We start from the raw sequence: 15,533 nt of genomic DNA on the forward strand, positions 1-15,533 counted from the left end.
ACTATTCTTGTTACACCAAGAGTGTTCATAATCAAGTTCATCTGTTTGGTTCTTAAATGTGCTTCCATCCTTTATCAAATTAATTGATATGTTCATGGTAGTGGATGTCCTAACATTAATCTCAAAGTTCTTACTAGTGAATCTGATGCTGCAAGGTGTTGGTTGTTCTTTGAAGGCTACAAGATCTTTACCACCCCAACATTCCTCCCCCTCATCTGTCTTGATGTACAAGTAGTCATTGAATGTCCAGTTGGACGATTGTATGATGTCCAGTTGTAAACCTGTCTCTGATGGGGCAGTCAGTTTAATGTTGCATGGATCTGACACATTTGTTGTGATGAGTACTGATGAAACTGGGGTCAGGTCTATGTGGGTCAGATTGGTACAGAGAATGGTTTCATTCCTGAAATACAGAAAATTGTAAAATTTGCAGGATATTAAGTCTGGAGACAAACTACTTAATGTATTTACTCAGAAACAAACTGCCCAGTACTGCTGGGGCTTTCAAACAGGCATTCATAGTGTACCCATTTTGGTAGACGTTTAATAGAAAATTTCAAAAGGGAAATAACAATGATTTTTTCCAGTTGCATGATTTTATTAACACACACAGGAGCTTTGAGACAAACAATGAAATTAACATGGTCTTTAATATCCTAAATGTTAATTTTAGGAGAGTCACTTTGATTTGACTTCGCTAAAATACGGGGGTGTGTTAAGTAATTTTGACTTACCCAGTATATGCCCATACAGCATTTTGTCCACACCACATTAACTGAAAAAACATAAACACGTAGGTGAGGCTTGAGGCAAAGATGTGCCTATGTTGGTCGCAATCCCTTGCCATGTTCACTTGAAGTCACAGCTCCAATGTGTTGATGTTAAGTTACAGGTTATTATATCCGTCTCCACTGCTAGGGATCTTCTTTGTTTAAACGGTAGCTCTGTGTGGAGACAGGATTGGGTCCTGATGGGACCAGGCTCAAACGAAATGCTCAAGCCAGGCTAAAAAGCCTATGTAAGCATGCTGGCCTGTATGGACAAAGAAGTGAGAAACAGATTTGAAGACAAAGAACAAGGAAAAGAAGGCCACTCCCAACAATCAAGTTGACAATTTTACTGTCAGCCTTTGGGTCAAGAGAAAGGAAGTGCTTAATCCAATCTCAACTGCCACTAAGGCTGTTGCAATAGTTCACTTTAATATTCAGTCAATTGCTTGTTGCAAGAACCATCTGCATGAAGCATGGCATTTGCTTCAAATGAAGAACTTTGTTAATGTGAAACAAGTTCCTTAGTCTTAGCCGAATAATATCATTAACTTTTCTACTCTATTCGATGTTCCAATACAGTCAGTATCAAGTAATATTACAATAACCAATGGCTAGCTACATTACAAACTTCCAGTGTTCAACAGTGTGTCATTAAGAGAGCCTATTTTTGACATCTGTCCAGAGAGCTAACTTACTTCCAAAGTTGAATCCAATAATCCTTCATGAAAACATGTTCACTACTTACTGACAGTTTGCTTTTGGATTTATGTTATTGCAACTAGTTCATGAATGCCACCAGATTTTTTCCACCATATATAAAATGACGCCAGATATAATTCAAGCTAGACATGCAAGGTTTTGAATATCATTCCATACTGACCCCAAAAGGAACTAAACTTATCAAAAAAAGTTTTATTCACCCATTGTCTGTGTATATTTTCTCGTTTGTGCAGCAAAACAATTTCAGCCTGAATCACGGGTCAAATTATAAAAAAGCCACCCAATTTGTCTTATAAGTCACAGGAGCCAATGTTGAAAAGTCACCCAATTTTGTATTAATCATTGGTTTCTAAGGGACAGGAAGTGGGAAAATCTCCAACGTCACCCAGTTGGGCTACCATATCACGAGTTTGGTAACCCTGCCTTTTGAACTTATTCATTTTTATATTTCCCCTGACAAAATTTTGCAATTCTGTCTAGTCACTCAACCATATTACTGTGGAAGTAGAAATTTTGCATGATTAATTTGTTGTGTTTTGCCAATTTTGAACCTTTTCACTTGTTTTAAAATTAGTGGTTCTTAGTTAGCATTCCATTTACTTCTATAAACTCAAAAGGAATATATTTGGGTGAACTTTTTATTTTCAGGGTAGCTGCTTGAAATGCAAAATGTGTGAAAATAAATTTAAATGTAACGCAAAATTTTTCCACTTTTACAGTATGACAATACCCCACTTCAGAGTGCTTACCAAATTGTTGGTTTCCATATTAATAATTGAACCATGCCTTTAGGAGTGAGACACCCATCATGGTCTACTGCTTCTGAATAGCAATACAACACAATACACAATAATTATTGTGTTTGGTTGTGCAATCACCCAATATATTGTGATCGGGTCAAATCTTCTGATCCTTCTATTTTTTCTGCTGATTCTCTCATCGAACCCAGTGGCTCTGGAACCAAAGGGGGGGGGGACCTGGGGGCTTGGTACCCCTAATAATTTTGGAGGGACCCCAAGTACTCTATTTTAGTGTTAAATTTATAATTTTAAGGTATAGTTCATAATTTAGGTACAATTCATGTAAAATTGTATGCATCTCAAAAGCTTCCATTTCACTAAACTTACTTACAAACAGTAGGGCCTACCCTTCGTAAGTAATAGGGATTTACTACAGGGACCTATCGTAAAGTTACGTCTAGTATTGGGTTAACTTTACGAACAGTTACTTGAGTTACAAAAGGGTCAAAAGTTTAGTGAAATGGGCTATTCCAGTTGAAATCCACACTCACCCTGTGAAAGATTTAGGAAATATGTTCCATAGGGGGAGTATGTTTTTCAAATGTAATTGGTCAGGCTTAATCATTTTGGAACCCATACTCCCCCTGTATTATGGCTTTGCCAAAATCTTCCACAGGTGGAGTGAGTATTTCAAATAGAAGTTATCCAATTGTCTATTCTAATTCAAAACCCTTACCTCTTGTGGAAGACTTTAGCTAAATCTTCCACAGGGGTAGTGTGGATTTTAAATGGAATAGCCCAATGGACCCCAGCCCTTGCCTTTGTGTATAAACATTGAGCTATTCCATTTGAAGTCTGCCATACCCCTGTTGAAGATTTAAGGAAAGTATTCTACAGAGAAGAGAAGTATGTGTTTTTTTTCAAATGGAGCTAGTGATAAAAAATTACTTTGATACCCATACTCCCCCTGTATAAGACTTGTATCCCACAACTGGAGTGAGTATTTCAAATGGAAGTTATCCAATTTGAAACCCTTACTCCCTCTGTGGAAGACTTTGCCTAAATTGTCCACAGGAGTCGAGTACATGTAGTAGTAGTGTAGATTTCAAATGGAACAACCTATTGCTGACATGTCATCTATTCACTCGGTCGGACATCCGGGAACATTGTCCCCTTCGGTCCCCTTTGCACAAGCGCGCGCATAGCAACCAGCTAGAGAAAGGGGAACTGCACATGCGCACACTGGTTTTACAAGGCTATTTCCCCTTTGTGACGTCAGCCCGACCAAGAGAATAGACTGAGTTTGTCAGGTTGGTCCATGTAGGTAAGTCTGATCAAATAATAATCACACTCTGTGTAGTCATTCTAAAAAAGTTAATGCATTAACCTATCAATTTGAATTCCCAGGGCTAAGGATGGCATGCCAATCACCAGTGATTTCTTCAAGTTGAAGAGAGATGGCGACAAGTATTCCTTGTTTATCGATGAAGCTTTGCCTGAAGATGCTGGACTGTTTACCTGCACTGCTGCTAATCCAGCAGGCAGGGAAGAAAAAGCTGTACAAGTCAGGGTCAGAGGTTAGTATTATTTGAAGCTTCTTTCCTTTCCTTTTTTTCTTTCCTTTCCTTTCCTCTCCTCTCCCTCTCCTCTCCTCTCCTCCTCCTCCTCTCCTCTCCTCTCTCTCCTCTCCTCTCCCTCTCCTCTCCTCTCCTCTCCTCTCCTCTCCTCTCCTCTCCTCTCCTCTCCTCTCCTCCTCCTTTTCTTTCTTTGCCTTTGTTTCCTTTCCATTCCTTTGATATTGTGTAACTTCAGTGTTTTAAAGATCATTGCAGATTGGATTGCACATGGATGTGCTAAAAACTTGGGCCTATACAGTATATTATTTACTATAAACATGCATATTAACATAGCAAATGCAGATTGAAAAATATACTTATTATGGAAAAGTATGCAAATTTGTTTTTGTTTTACAGAAGATATAGAAGAAATGTTTTCTCTGATAGTTCAAAATATTGATTGCAAACCTTTTCTATTCCAGGTTCTCGCATCTCTCCTATCCCAGACCGCTTGGTATCATCAGGTCAGATTTCCCTGGATAAGATGAAGGCACCAGTGTTCCTGCAGGTACCAGAGGATCAGACTATCAATGAAGGATCACCATTCACATTGCTGGTTCAAATCCAGGCAGAGCCACCACCAACTGTAACATGGTAAGGAATTGGCCAAGGCATTGAAAAAAACCTGTTGTACTGGCAATCTGATCTTTCGAGTTAAAAAAAAGCGTAGTGATTTATAGTGCGCTACGCACAAGCATAACGCCTAGACGTTCATCCACAAGCCTCGGCATACTTTACAGGTTGTCGCTGACCACTACAGCCCACATCATTCCATAAACCATTTAACAACAACTCAGGGACTTTGCAGCTTCAAGAGCACACACCCTAGACATTCCACAAATAACCTTTGCAACAAGGATCAGCTCCCCTAGTTTTGTACAGGTTACAACGAGACAATTAGCAGTAAGTTCCTTGTCCAGGGGAATTTTCCATGAGAGCAAACTAGGCACCGCCAGGGTTCTAACCCGCAACCTCTCGCACCATAGTTGAATGCCTTATTGACTGAGTAGCGTTGTTGTTATTCTACTTGATTTGCTCAAGTTTGTTCTGTCAATAGCAATCCACTTTTACCCCAAAATGGATGATTTTACATGTATACAGCAAGTTTTGTAGCTGACAAATTGGGTATTAACAACATAACATGAAACTTCGGATAGTTATAACATATGGAGTCACTGATAATTATATCATTACAATTTTTGATAGTGATATTATTTTTATGTACTGTACATTATGGCGTTTAAAAAAATGAATATTTCATGTGATAAATTAACCATTTGTGTAAGGTGATACAGAAGTTCTTCTGACGTTTTTCAAAGTCCACTATCACTCACAGCTCACATAATGTTACTCAGTTCTTGTGGACATTCATTAGAACCAATATAACAGGATTGAGAATACAATACATTGAAATTTCTGTTGAACTGAGTGTAAACTTACTACACTGTGTATTATTGATATTTTGTTGGCTTGTTTTCACCAGGTCTAAAGATGGTAAGAAGGTCATGAAAGACTTCTACAAACTTCATCAACTTGGCGACAAATACTCACTGTCCATAAGTGATGTGCTTCCTGAAGACACAGGATTCTACACCTGTACTGCCTCCAATCCGGCAGGAAGAGCGGAGAGGACCATCAAGCTCAAAGTCAAAGGTAAGGGAAAAAATATGTTTTTAAATTAATAAAAGCCAGTTTTGTTTAGTTGACCCTTTCTTTATTTCATCAATTCAGAACAAACCCAACACATTTTCCTGCTTTTGTAATCTTTGATTTCAAGCAAACTTTTTCATCATTTTTTTCTTCTTACCATAAATTCCAAAATAACATTGTTATCAATTACCAAGGAGCAGGCCCATAAGCAAGAGATGGGGGCTGCACCCACATCCACAAGTCCACTTTTTGCTGTTTTTTCCACTAAAAAGGTACAAAAGTGGGAGATAAAATAACAAAAGGTCTAGTTGTTGATGATAAGACATTCAAAAAGTCCAAAAGGGCAACTTTTAGAGGGGTTAGGTCCACTTAATTTATTAACAAATCTGTTCATGCGCACTTTTCAATCCCCCCCAAAAAACACTTTTTTGGAAGTCCCGCACCTCCCAAAAATAAATAAATCCTGTGTACAGGCCTGCTAAGTAGCATCATATTTTTGCATACAAGCTGGTTGATATTTTGCTCCTCTATTAACCCAAGTCATTTTAGGTAATTCTACAGGTGCACAAATCACATCAGATTTTATACTGACTTAGTCATTTCAAATGATTATTGTCATTGTACATTTCGGATTGTTGTGAAGCATTAATAATCTGTGCATTATGGTTATGCAATAGTTCATCAAATGCTATGAAGAACACTTGCATAAAAGTAATTGCAAACTATCCACAATTTATGATATGCAATTGTGGTGCTTAGGAATGGTGCTTGTTTGAGCTGCATTAACCTGTGTAATTTATGCGATTGTAACCAGAATTATTTCAGAATTATTTGTTTTTTGATCATCTACAATTCAAAGACATTTTGACTTGCATAATGTTTATTAACATGTGTGTTGCATTTGCTGTGTTGTATTTATAACATATTCTGCATCAATTTGCAATGTGATTATATGGATGAGTTGATCTGAATGTTTATCAACAAAGGCAAGGGACTGGTATATCGATATGCTTGAGTGAACCCCATGCAACCACTTCACTGTTCAATAGCCTTATTGTGATGTGGGGGGAGTTTTAAAAACACAAGCCCTGAACAAAATATGATGCACTTGCATATTACCAGGCAAAAAAACAATGGAAATTGTGATGATGTGTGTGCATACTGCCAGGCATTGACGTCAGAAGTCAACTCATCTATAATCGTCAGGATCCAATCCTATTGGGACTGATCATAATGCTTGCTATTAAAACACTCGGAATGCTTGCATATACTTTGCGTAAAAGCTTAATGGGCTATTCAGTTAAAATCCATACACCTTTATGGAAGACATGACCTTAATCTTCCACATAGGGAGTGTGAATTTCAAATGAGGCTACCTGAATGGGTGACATGACTCCATTTGAAATCCACTGTATGGGGGATTAAGGTCATGTCTTCCATTTGGGATGTATGGATTTCAACTGGAATAGTCTAATGTTAAGGTGATGTAACACAGTATGTAGGAATAATTAAGAAATCGTGTTTGAGCAGTTGCACCTTTTCATATGTGTGGGTACTAAATATCAAAGTTGACATATAGTAAGTTTAGACGTTTAATAGATTTTGAGATATTATACAAATTTTGTAGCATTGTCAATGTGCAATTTATTTTAAGGTTTGCAGTGATGACCTTTAACCTCTTCCAATACCATGCCTTTCATTCCATTTCAAATGCACCTTATTTTGCTTTTGTAGAAACCAGCATACTTAATTATTAGATTTTACAATAAGATAATTTCCCCACATCTCCCAAGCTTTAAAATACCCCATGGCTCCACAACTCACCCTTTTTACACCCATCAACTTCTCTCCCTAAATATCTTGATTTTCTTTTGCATGATAATTTTTTGGTTTCATTCCTACCGCCACGTTTCTTCCCTTTCTTGAAGTGAATGGAAGCGACCTTTATGCACGTGTGACTAGACGCAGCACCCCAGAGGTGCTGCAGCGACAACTGCACTCTATGCAGCAGGCTGAAGGTAACTGTAGTCACGGAGATGCCTCATTTCTTTGTTTTTGCTCTATATCATCACCTTCATCATCACCATTTTATAGTAATCCATGCATGCGTATCAAAAAATGTCATGTAATTGAAAAAAGATATTTCTACATGTAGATATTTTGTAAATGGAACTATAATTATTGGATGCAGTAATAAATAAATGTTGGCATTTATGCCTATACAGTGCCTTTCACATGTATCAAAGTGCTTAAAATTTATTCCACTGTCGTTAGAAGATTTCAGCTGCCATACAATGCCCAAGGCATGCTCATACTATGGGCGACGCTCAATGGACAATATTCCTAACAGCTCCCCATTTCACCCCTGGGTAGAGAGAGGCAAGTGAGGTAAAGCACCTTGCCCAAGTGCACAACTAGATGGCACTGCCGGTTCGAACTTGCAACCCTCCGATCTTAAATCATTCCTACTCCAGTGACAAAAAATTATGCCTTTTGTAGATTTGCTGGTAAAATGCATTGTGGAAAAAATGTAACATCAAATGTCCGAGTTCCTTTAAGTCCATGCATTAGTCCATTAATTTAGGATGGATGATAACAGTTAGGCACTTACAATCTTCCTTCCATACACAAAGGTGAAAGCATTGTTCCGAGTATTAGATACCCCAAGATCGCATCTAGAAAAATGTTAAACTTGGAGACTTCAATAAGAATATACACAATGTAGTTTGTAGATTATAAGTTAGTACACTTTAGCTATGTGAACACTGTTAGTAGATAGATAGATCCTTATTGTTAAATTGTTTTTTCAAGTCAGTAACATCTGCACTCTTTGAACGTTTCACAATCACTGTTAAAATTGTCTTGAGTGAAAATATGCACATGAGATATGCCAGGTTACAAAAGGCTAATTGCTAATAATTGCTAATAATCATGATTGCTTGGTTGTGCAAAAGAAAAATCAGTAATTTCATGTAAGTGATTCATTAACAGTAAGATCTTCACAACTACTAAGTGTTATGTGTGACGGTAGCAAAAGTGAACAGTGGGTGGCTGTACCCACTGCCACCTGTTGTACCATGATGAAATGTGGGATCCATTTCATAAAGTCTTATGGGTACAATACATTGTAAATTGATCAACCAGTTGTAATTTTTCATGATGTCACTGACTTGAAAGAGAATTATATAATGTGTACATATTGTTATGCATTAGGTTTGTTTATCAGTCACAATGTTTTAGGTATATAGTTGTATCACAGATTTAGGAGTTGTGGTAGATTATATATTTTGTTATCTTTATTAAAGACAACTGTACTCTGCATGTTGCTACTGAATAAAAAATGCAAATTCTTCAGTGTTAATGTTTGTAACTCTGTGGCACTCTGCATGTATAATATTAAACACAGTATTAACACATGTGTAATGAACCTGGTGATTTAAATATGCTTTTAAAGCAAACGATGGCCTCTTCAACTGATAGAAGCATACAGGCAATGCTTACAGTTAATCATGTATTGAGATATCAGTAGAAACAAATTTGTAATGTTTCTTAATAGTTTTTGAGGAGGTTGTCTTATGAACAGAGAAAAGCAGGTTCTGCATGTCTTGTAAATTGATCATTTTGTGTTGACTGGTCTTCAGATGTGTATCATTTTGATGCATGTATACATTTATACAAATTGAAATTGTATTGATGTATTCAATGGTCTTGTTATAATCATAATCAAGTTGACATACCATTTTCCATCCTGATGTGGCAGTCACAAAAACGTATTGAGTATCTATGTGGCATCTTTAATTGTGTGTGTTTATACGCCAGTGCCTTGAGTGAACGCCAGTGATTTGAAGCTGCGCCCAATGAAATGCACATTGACTTCACTGCCGCTTCAGAGTGAAAATGGTATAGCAGTGTAATAAGATCTCACACATACCTTATTTCCCAAAGATGAGTGTATAATGGGTACCTTGCATAAGCAGACAAAAAAATCCTTTTCAAGAAAATTTTCATATAAGATTTCACCACTTAAAATAGAAAATAAAACTATGCCATGGAAATATTTTTGTTCATAGTGATGATTGCTTTGGGAAGCAAACATTTGTCATAATTTCTGTTTCATTTTATCAATCAATCACTTTCAGTAATTGGATGATAGAATGAGTATTGGTGACAGTTATTATGTCAAAGTTATATAGAGAAAGCAATCCTGGATACCAAGGAAATGGAGATGGATATCCTGACCTGCGTCTACAGCTGTATCATGACCTTAAACCTGGGCAAAATATAAAAACTTAACCTGCCATTGTTCTTTTCTTTCACACCAGAACCCCCTCGTGGCAATGCACCAGAGTTTGTTGGCAAACTTGTTGATCAGAGCATACCAGAAGGTGGCAAACTGCAGCTGGAATGTAAAGTTAAAGGTGAACCTGATCCAGCCGTGCACTGGTACAAGAATGGTGTCTGCATTGATGATCATCGTGACTATCATATCACAAGACAGAGGGATGGAACCTGTAAGTTGGAATTGGCTGAAGTCATGCCTGACGATGCCGGGCAGTTTATGTGCAGAGCTGAGAATGATAATGGCATTTCTGAGTCAAAGGCTAGACTTAAAGTTACAGGTAGGTGGGTAATGTTGACAACAAAGTTGTGACAGTATAATCTCTTTACAGTGTAGTCATATACCATATTGTCTGTAATAAATGCCCTGGGATGCATTTTTTAAGGAGGGGCATGTATTAGAAGCAAATGTCAGGGAAAAAAGCTTAAATATTGGGTTGAAAATCTCTAAGTATGACTCGCTTTTGGTTTTGGGTTCAAATCCAATATGGCGGCACCCATGTAACAGTATATTGTGGTAAATACTAAATTGTGGTATAATTGTTATGGTAAATTACATCTGTAGGTGCATTTTACGCAAGAATGTGATTTACATAGTGAAAAGAACTTATGACACATCACAAATGCTAGTTAGTTGACCCTAGGTTAGATAGAACGTAGACTAGAAGCTTGTATGTCTTCATGTTTGCTACAATCCTGGAAGGTGTATGGAAGTGAAATTATTATTTTATTTGGTCTTAATGTTGTAGTTGATCAATTTGGGAATATGCCAAAATAATATAGAGATGTAATGGAAATGAATGGCAAGTATTTTACTCTAGCAAGAGTATTTTACTCCCGGCCCCCCAACTCAACACAAAAGTTGACAACCATGAGAGTTACCAAATTGCGCGGAAAAGGGGTTATTTTTTTACCAGTAGCAAGGACCGCGAAATTGGCAAAATAGGGGGTATTTAATTTGAACTGAATGTGAAATTTGACAGTGAAATCAGCAAAATAGGGGTATTTAATTTGCACTGTCCATGAAATTTGGATAAAAGGGTACTTGAGAAAATCCAGAAATTTTATGTCAATATTTAGTGTCATTGATAAGGAGTGTTTGAAATTTTAATCATTGAACAGGGGTGTTTGAAATTCTGGTCATTGAAAACCACAAAAAAGGGGTTGTTTTTGGCCAAATTTTTTCCTCGATTTTGCATGAAAAAGGGGGGTAAATTTGATGAAAAATCATTGCAAAGGGGGCCTTTGAAAGATTTGGTAACTCTCATGGTTGTCAACTTTTGTGTATGTTGAGTTGGGGGGGGGGCCAGGATTTTGCTCTTCATCGGTCGTCTGTTTCGATGAAGATACTTTTTCTTCTGTCTCAAGAAGTAACCCCAACAAAAAAGACCAGCATGAATCCTGGATGGAATTATGCTTGGCCGCTTCTTGACAAGTTTGTGCATTTCAAAAATGGCCCACTCCATAGGAATAATCTGCATTCCATGTCACAGAAGTCTCCTTTTTGAGCATGTTTTTATTTAAAAAAAACAAAAAGCGCAGTGATTTATAGTGCGCTACTCACAGGCACAACGCCTAGACGTTGATCCACAAGCCTCAGCACACTTTACAGGTTGTCGCTGACCACTATGGCCCCACATCATTCCAAAAACCATTAATCAACAATTCAGGGACTTTGCTGCTTCAAGAGCGCACACCTTAGACACAATTAACCTTCGCAACCAGGATCAGCTCCCCGAGTTTCGTACAGGTTACAACGAGACAAATTAGCAGTAAATTCTTTGTCCAGGGGAATTTCAAGCTAACTCAATTTTTCATGTGAGCATACTGGGCACCGCCAGGGTTCGAACCCGCAACCTCTCACACCATTGTCAAATGCCTTAATGATTGACCTAACTTGACTTCTTGACTTATGCACTTTCTCATTCATTATGTGCCAAACCGTGTGTTTTTAATTTTGCAATTTCAGATCCAATGCTTCGTCCATGCTTCACTACAGACCTGAACACCACCACAGCAAGGGAAGGTCACCCATGCGTTCTACGCTGCGCAGTGACCGGCAAACCTACGCCCAATGTCACATGGTTCAAAGGTGACAGGGTTATCAAGAGTGATAAGACCCAGGAGATTATGTACATAGACAGTGTGGCTACATTAAGATTTAAGAAAGTCAATGTCTTCAACGCTGGACGTTACCACTGTAAGGCGGTGAATCCGGCTGGAGAGGCTATTACATCTGCTGAACTTCTGGTAGAAGGTAGGTCACTGACCTTTTCAGTAAATCCCATAAGCCTTTGCAGGTAGACCTGTGATGTCGTCACGCCAATGCGCACATCGTTACTGCACACTTCACGGCTTTGAAATGCGCAGTAATGATGTTCACTAAACGCACATCGGCGTGACGTCAAATGACAACATTCAAGGTCTTCTCGCAAAGGCTTATGGATTTACCGAAAAGGTCATTGTGTGGGTGTAAGAAAATCATATGTGCAATGGCTGCCTCATAGTAAATTTTGAAATTGCGTTTGCAGAGGAATCCAAAAACTTAACAAAAATGTTTAGCTTAATACGGCAATACGCCCCTTTAGGGACTCTCTACCGGATGTTGATTTGTACCTAAATTTCTTCCCACAAGGTAATAGGCATATTACATAACAATAGATACAGTTTAGAGGTTAGTCCATCTCCTTTGTTATGCAAAACACATATTGTGGGAAGGAATTTCGGAACAAATCAACATCCGGTAGAGAAACCCTAAAGATGCGTATTTGGGCATTGTGTGTGATATTGTTCATCACATGATTTAAGTTAATAGCTCCTAAGCATTTTTAACCTTAATCCTCTTCAGTCCAACTGACAATTCTTACCATATCTCTGATTGACTCAATACATGATATAGCCCTCTTGGTAACCAATCAAAATAGTTGTTAGAAAAAGTCGATAATTTGGCCGGTAGTACCCATGGTGTTAAATGTTCAAGGATATGAAATGAAAACAAAAATATTTTGCAATGCAAATTCTAATTTGCTAGATGAAGTCACAAATATTACAATAATTTACATAATGTTGCAGAACCACCACCTGAACCCAAGAAAGCGCCACCAAAGATTATGGTCAGCGGTGCTACCGATGACGAGGGTCATAAATCTACCGTAGCTATTCCTGCTGGGGAGGAAATCAGATTAGAAGCTAGGATTGCTGGAGAACCAAGACCGAAGTCACATGGTATCATAATGAGAGACGAGTCAAGGAAACGGAGACAGTCACGGTAGGTTACAATATACCGTATTTCCTCGAATAGTCGCGCCCTTCAATTAAACACCCCACCACTTTTTTCAACCAAGATGTTTCTAGATGCCGATATTTCCATGCTATCTTGTGTAGTAAGCTTACCAAGGTGCATACATGGTCGCTAATGGCATCAGCAGTAGTTGGCGAAAATCTGATGGTAAACCCGGAAGTGAACTGGAAGTCATCGTTATCAAGTTCATATTTCGTCATTTCAGTGTGAGTTTTAAGCTGACCTTAATGATTTTAATGGGAATTATTATTCTAAAATGACCTCTTATAAATGTCCCCCTTTTGGAAAATGCAATGCCCCCGGGGGCGACTATTTGAGGAAATACGGTAGCTGCAGCAATTTAACTGGTGACTTAACTATAGTGTATGCAAAATGATTTTCACTGACCAGTGGTATGAAATGATAGCAAGAACTTAGAACAGAGGCAGGCAACTTTATTTAACTCTGCGCGCCAGAATTATGTTGGTTTCAGAGTCCATTCAAGAGCTTGGAAACTGTTATTTTTGAATCAAACTTACACCATTTGCAAATTGATGGCTTAACTTTCCATGCGATTGTCAGCATTACATTTTCAAGTCAAGTTTTTGATGTAATCAGTTGTGTAACAGGGACAGTTTGAGGAGGGAGGAGACAAAGATTTTATTAAAAAACACCCATTTTTCCCCGCACAATTGTTTAAATCTTACACTATTTTAGCTCCAAATTAAGGTATTTATAAGGCTATAATACATTACAACTTTTCCATAGATATTCCAAAAACTTGTGAGCATTGTAATTTCAGTACATGGATATATAATTTCTTAACAGATTTAATATATTTGTTTATCAATTTCAATTGCAGACTGTTGTTACTGAGGAGGTTGTTTCGCTGGTAATCAACGAAGCTAAACCAGACCACGCTGGATTATACCGGCTAGTGGCAGTCAATGAGGCTGGTCAGCACTCACATACATATTATGTTGATGTGGAACAGCCTCTAGTACCAGTGTAAGTATTTGTCTAAATGTCTCCCTGCTGGTCTGAGTGTCTGTCTGTTATTTGAGAATTCTATGATAAGGCCTAAAAAATTGTGTGATTGGCATAACCCGACTGACCCTAATTACACTGCTGACCCTGAATATTGTTATTTTTGAAAGAAGAAAAAAATGATAAAAGTTGAAATAAAAATAAAATGAAAGAAGTATGAATTTTTTTACTGTTTCCTATCGCTTTCTACTATTTTTTTTATTTCCCATTGAAGTGATATATTGTCAAATACACTTCCTAGAGTCTGGTTGTCTAATAGTAACATACTGCCGTGTCATTATTCAAAAGCAGGTTTTGATTGGGCAAATTTGGGATAAAAACAAAACAAAAACAAACATATTTACCTACCCTAATTTTTTTAATGTTATGCCAATCAAACAATTTTGTAGGCCAAAATAGTAACATACAGTTTGTCTGCTTTGTAAGAGAACCTTTGTGGTATTGTGCTCATAGTTTTTGTACTCTTTGCAGAACATCCCAATGTAAATCTCAGGTAATTCTGCAGCACTCACTCTGGAAGGCATGACCTTAATCATCCATATAGAGTGTGAATTTCAAATGGAGTTACCTGAATGGGCGACACCATTTGAAATCTACACCCCATGTGGGAGATTAAGGGCATGTCTTCCATGTATGTACTTCAATTAGAATAACCCATTACTCTTTGGTTTCATAATATTATACTTTGGTTACACTAACGCCAGTAGTGACTTATTCAAAATTTTCTCCTCCCAACCTCCCAAAATATTTGTAAAAAGCAAAGGATGAAATCTAAAATTATTTTTTTATTATCACTTTCCAGAACGACCCAAACTTTCGTCCAATCAGCGCCGCCCCCACCAAAGGAGCCATTAGTTGTGGAGAGACTACAAGATGTCAAAGCAGTGGAAGAATTTGGTGAAATCAGGTTGCAAGTCGTCATCCATGGCGACCCGGCACCAAAGGTAAGCATAGACGGCGCTTTACTAAACTGGACTGGTGAGTGCAATAAAGGTGCAGCAGCAGTTCTTGCCTTTTGCCCAATTTCTTTTTGTATGCTAAAGATGTTATGTCTGTGGTTGGGAGCTGCAAAATGTTTTACAGGGCAACTAAGTAACCTAATGAGTACCCTAAAGAGTAACTCAAGAAATGACCTAAAGAGTAACCTAAGGAGTAACCTAAAGAGTAATGTAAGGAGTAACCTAAGGAGTAACCTAAGGAGTAACCTAAAGAGTAACCTAAAGAATAACCTAAAGACTAATGTAAGGGGTTACCTAAGGAGTAACCTAAAGAGTAACCTAAAGAGTAACTTAAAGAGTAACATAAAGAGTAACTAAGTTACAACCTACTGAGCTACTGAGTCATGTTATCATTATTTCTTTATATGGCTGAA

The 15,533-nt window shown here is 37.8% G+C and overlaps 2 protein-coding genes across 2 annotated transcripts in view; both read left to right on the forward strand.

Moving 5' to 3' along the window:
- LOC140167505 (myosin light chain kinase, smooth muscle-like) overlaps positions 1 to 13,106 on the forward strand; it is a 34,857-nt gene extending 21,751 nt beyond the window's left edge. Inside the window, exons 3-9 of the mRNA XM_072190811.1 lie at positions 3,638 to 3,807; positions 4,269 to 4,440; positions 5,330 to 5,499; positions 7,425 to 7,514; positions 9,819 to 10,115; positions 11,804 to 12,091; positions 12,907 to 13,106. Of these exons, the coding sequence (XP_072046912.1) occupies positions 3,638 to 3,807; positions 4,269 to 4,440; positions 5,330 to 5,499; positions 7,425 to 7,514; positions 9,819 to 10,115; positions 11,804 to 12,091; positions 12,907 to 13,106 (1,387 nt within the window). The remainder of the gene's footprint in view (positions 1 to 3,637; positions 3,808 to 4,268; positions 4,441 to 5,329; positions 5,500 to 7,424; positions 7,515 to 9,818; positions 10,116 to 11,803; positions 12,092 to 12,906) is intronic.
- A 133-nt stretch (positions 13,107 to 13,239) lies between these two features.
- LOC140167506 (muscle M-line assembly protein unc-89-like) overlaps positions 13,240 to 15,533 on the forward strand; it is a 77,345-nt gene continuing 75,051 nt past the window's right edge. Inside the window, exons 1-3 of the mRNA XM_072190812.1 lie at positions 13,240 to 13,341; positions 13,977 to 14,122; positions 14,964 to 15,105. Of these exons, the coding sequence (XP_072046913.1) occupies positions 13,240 to 13,341; positions 13,977 to 14,122; positions 14,964 to 15,105 (390 nt within the window). The remainder of the gene's footprint in view (positions 13,342 to 13,976; positions 14,123 to 14,963; positions 15,106 to 15,533) is intronic.

This window comes from Amphiura filiformis, chromosome 13 (assembly GCF_039555335.1).
Source record: "Amphiura filiformis chromosome 13, Afil_fr2py, whole genome shotgun sequence".
NCBI lineage: Eukaryota > Metazoa > Echinodermata > Ophiuroidea > Amphilepidida > Amphiuridae > Amphiura > Amphiura filiformis.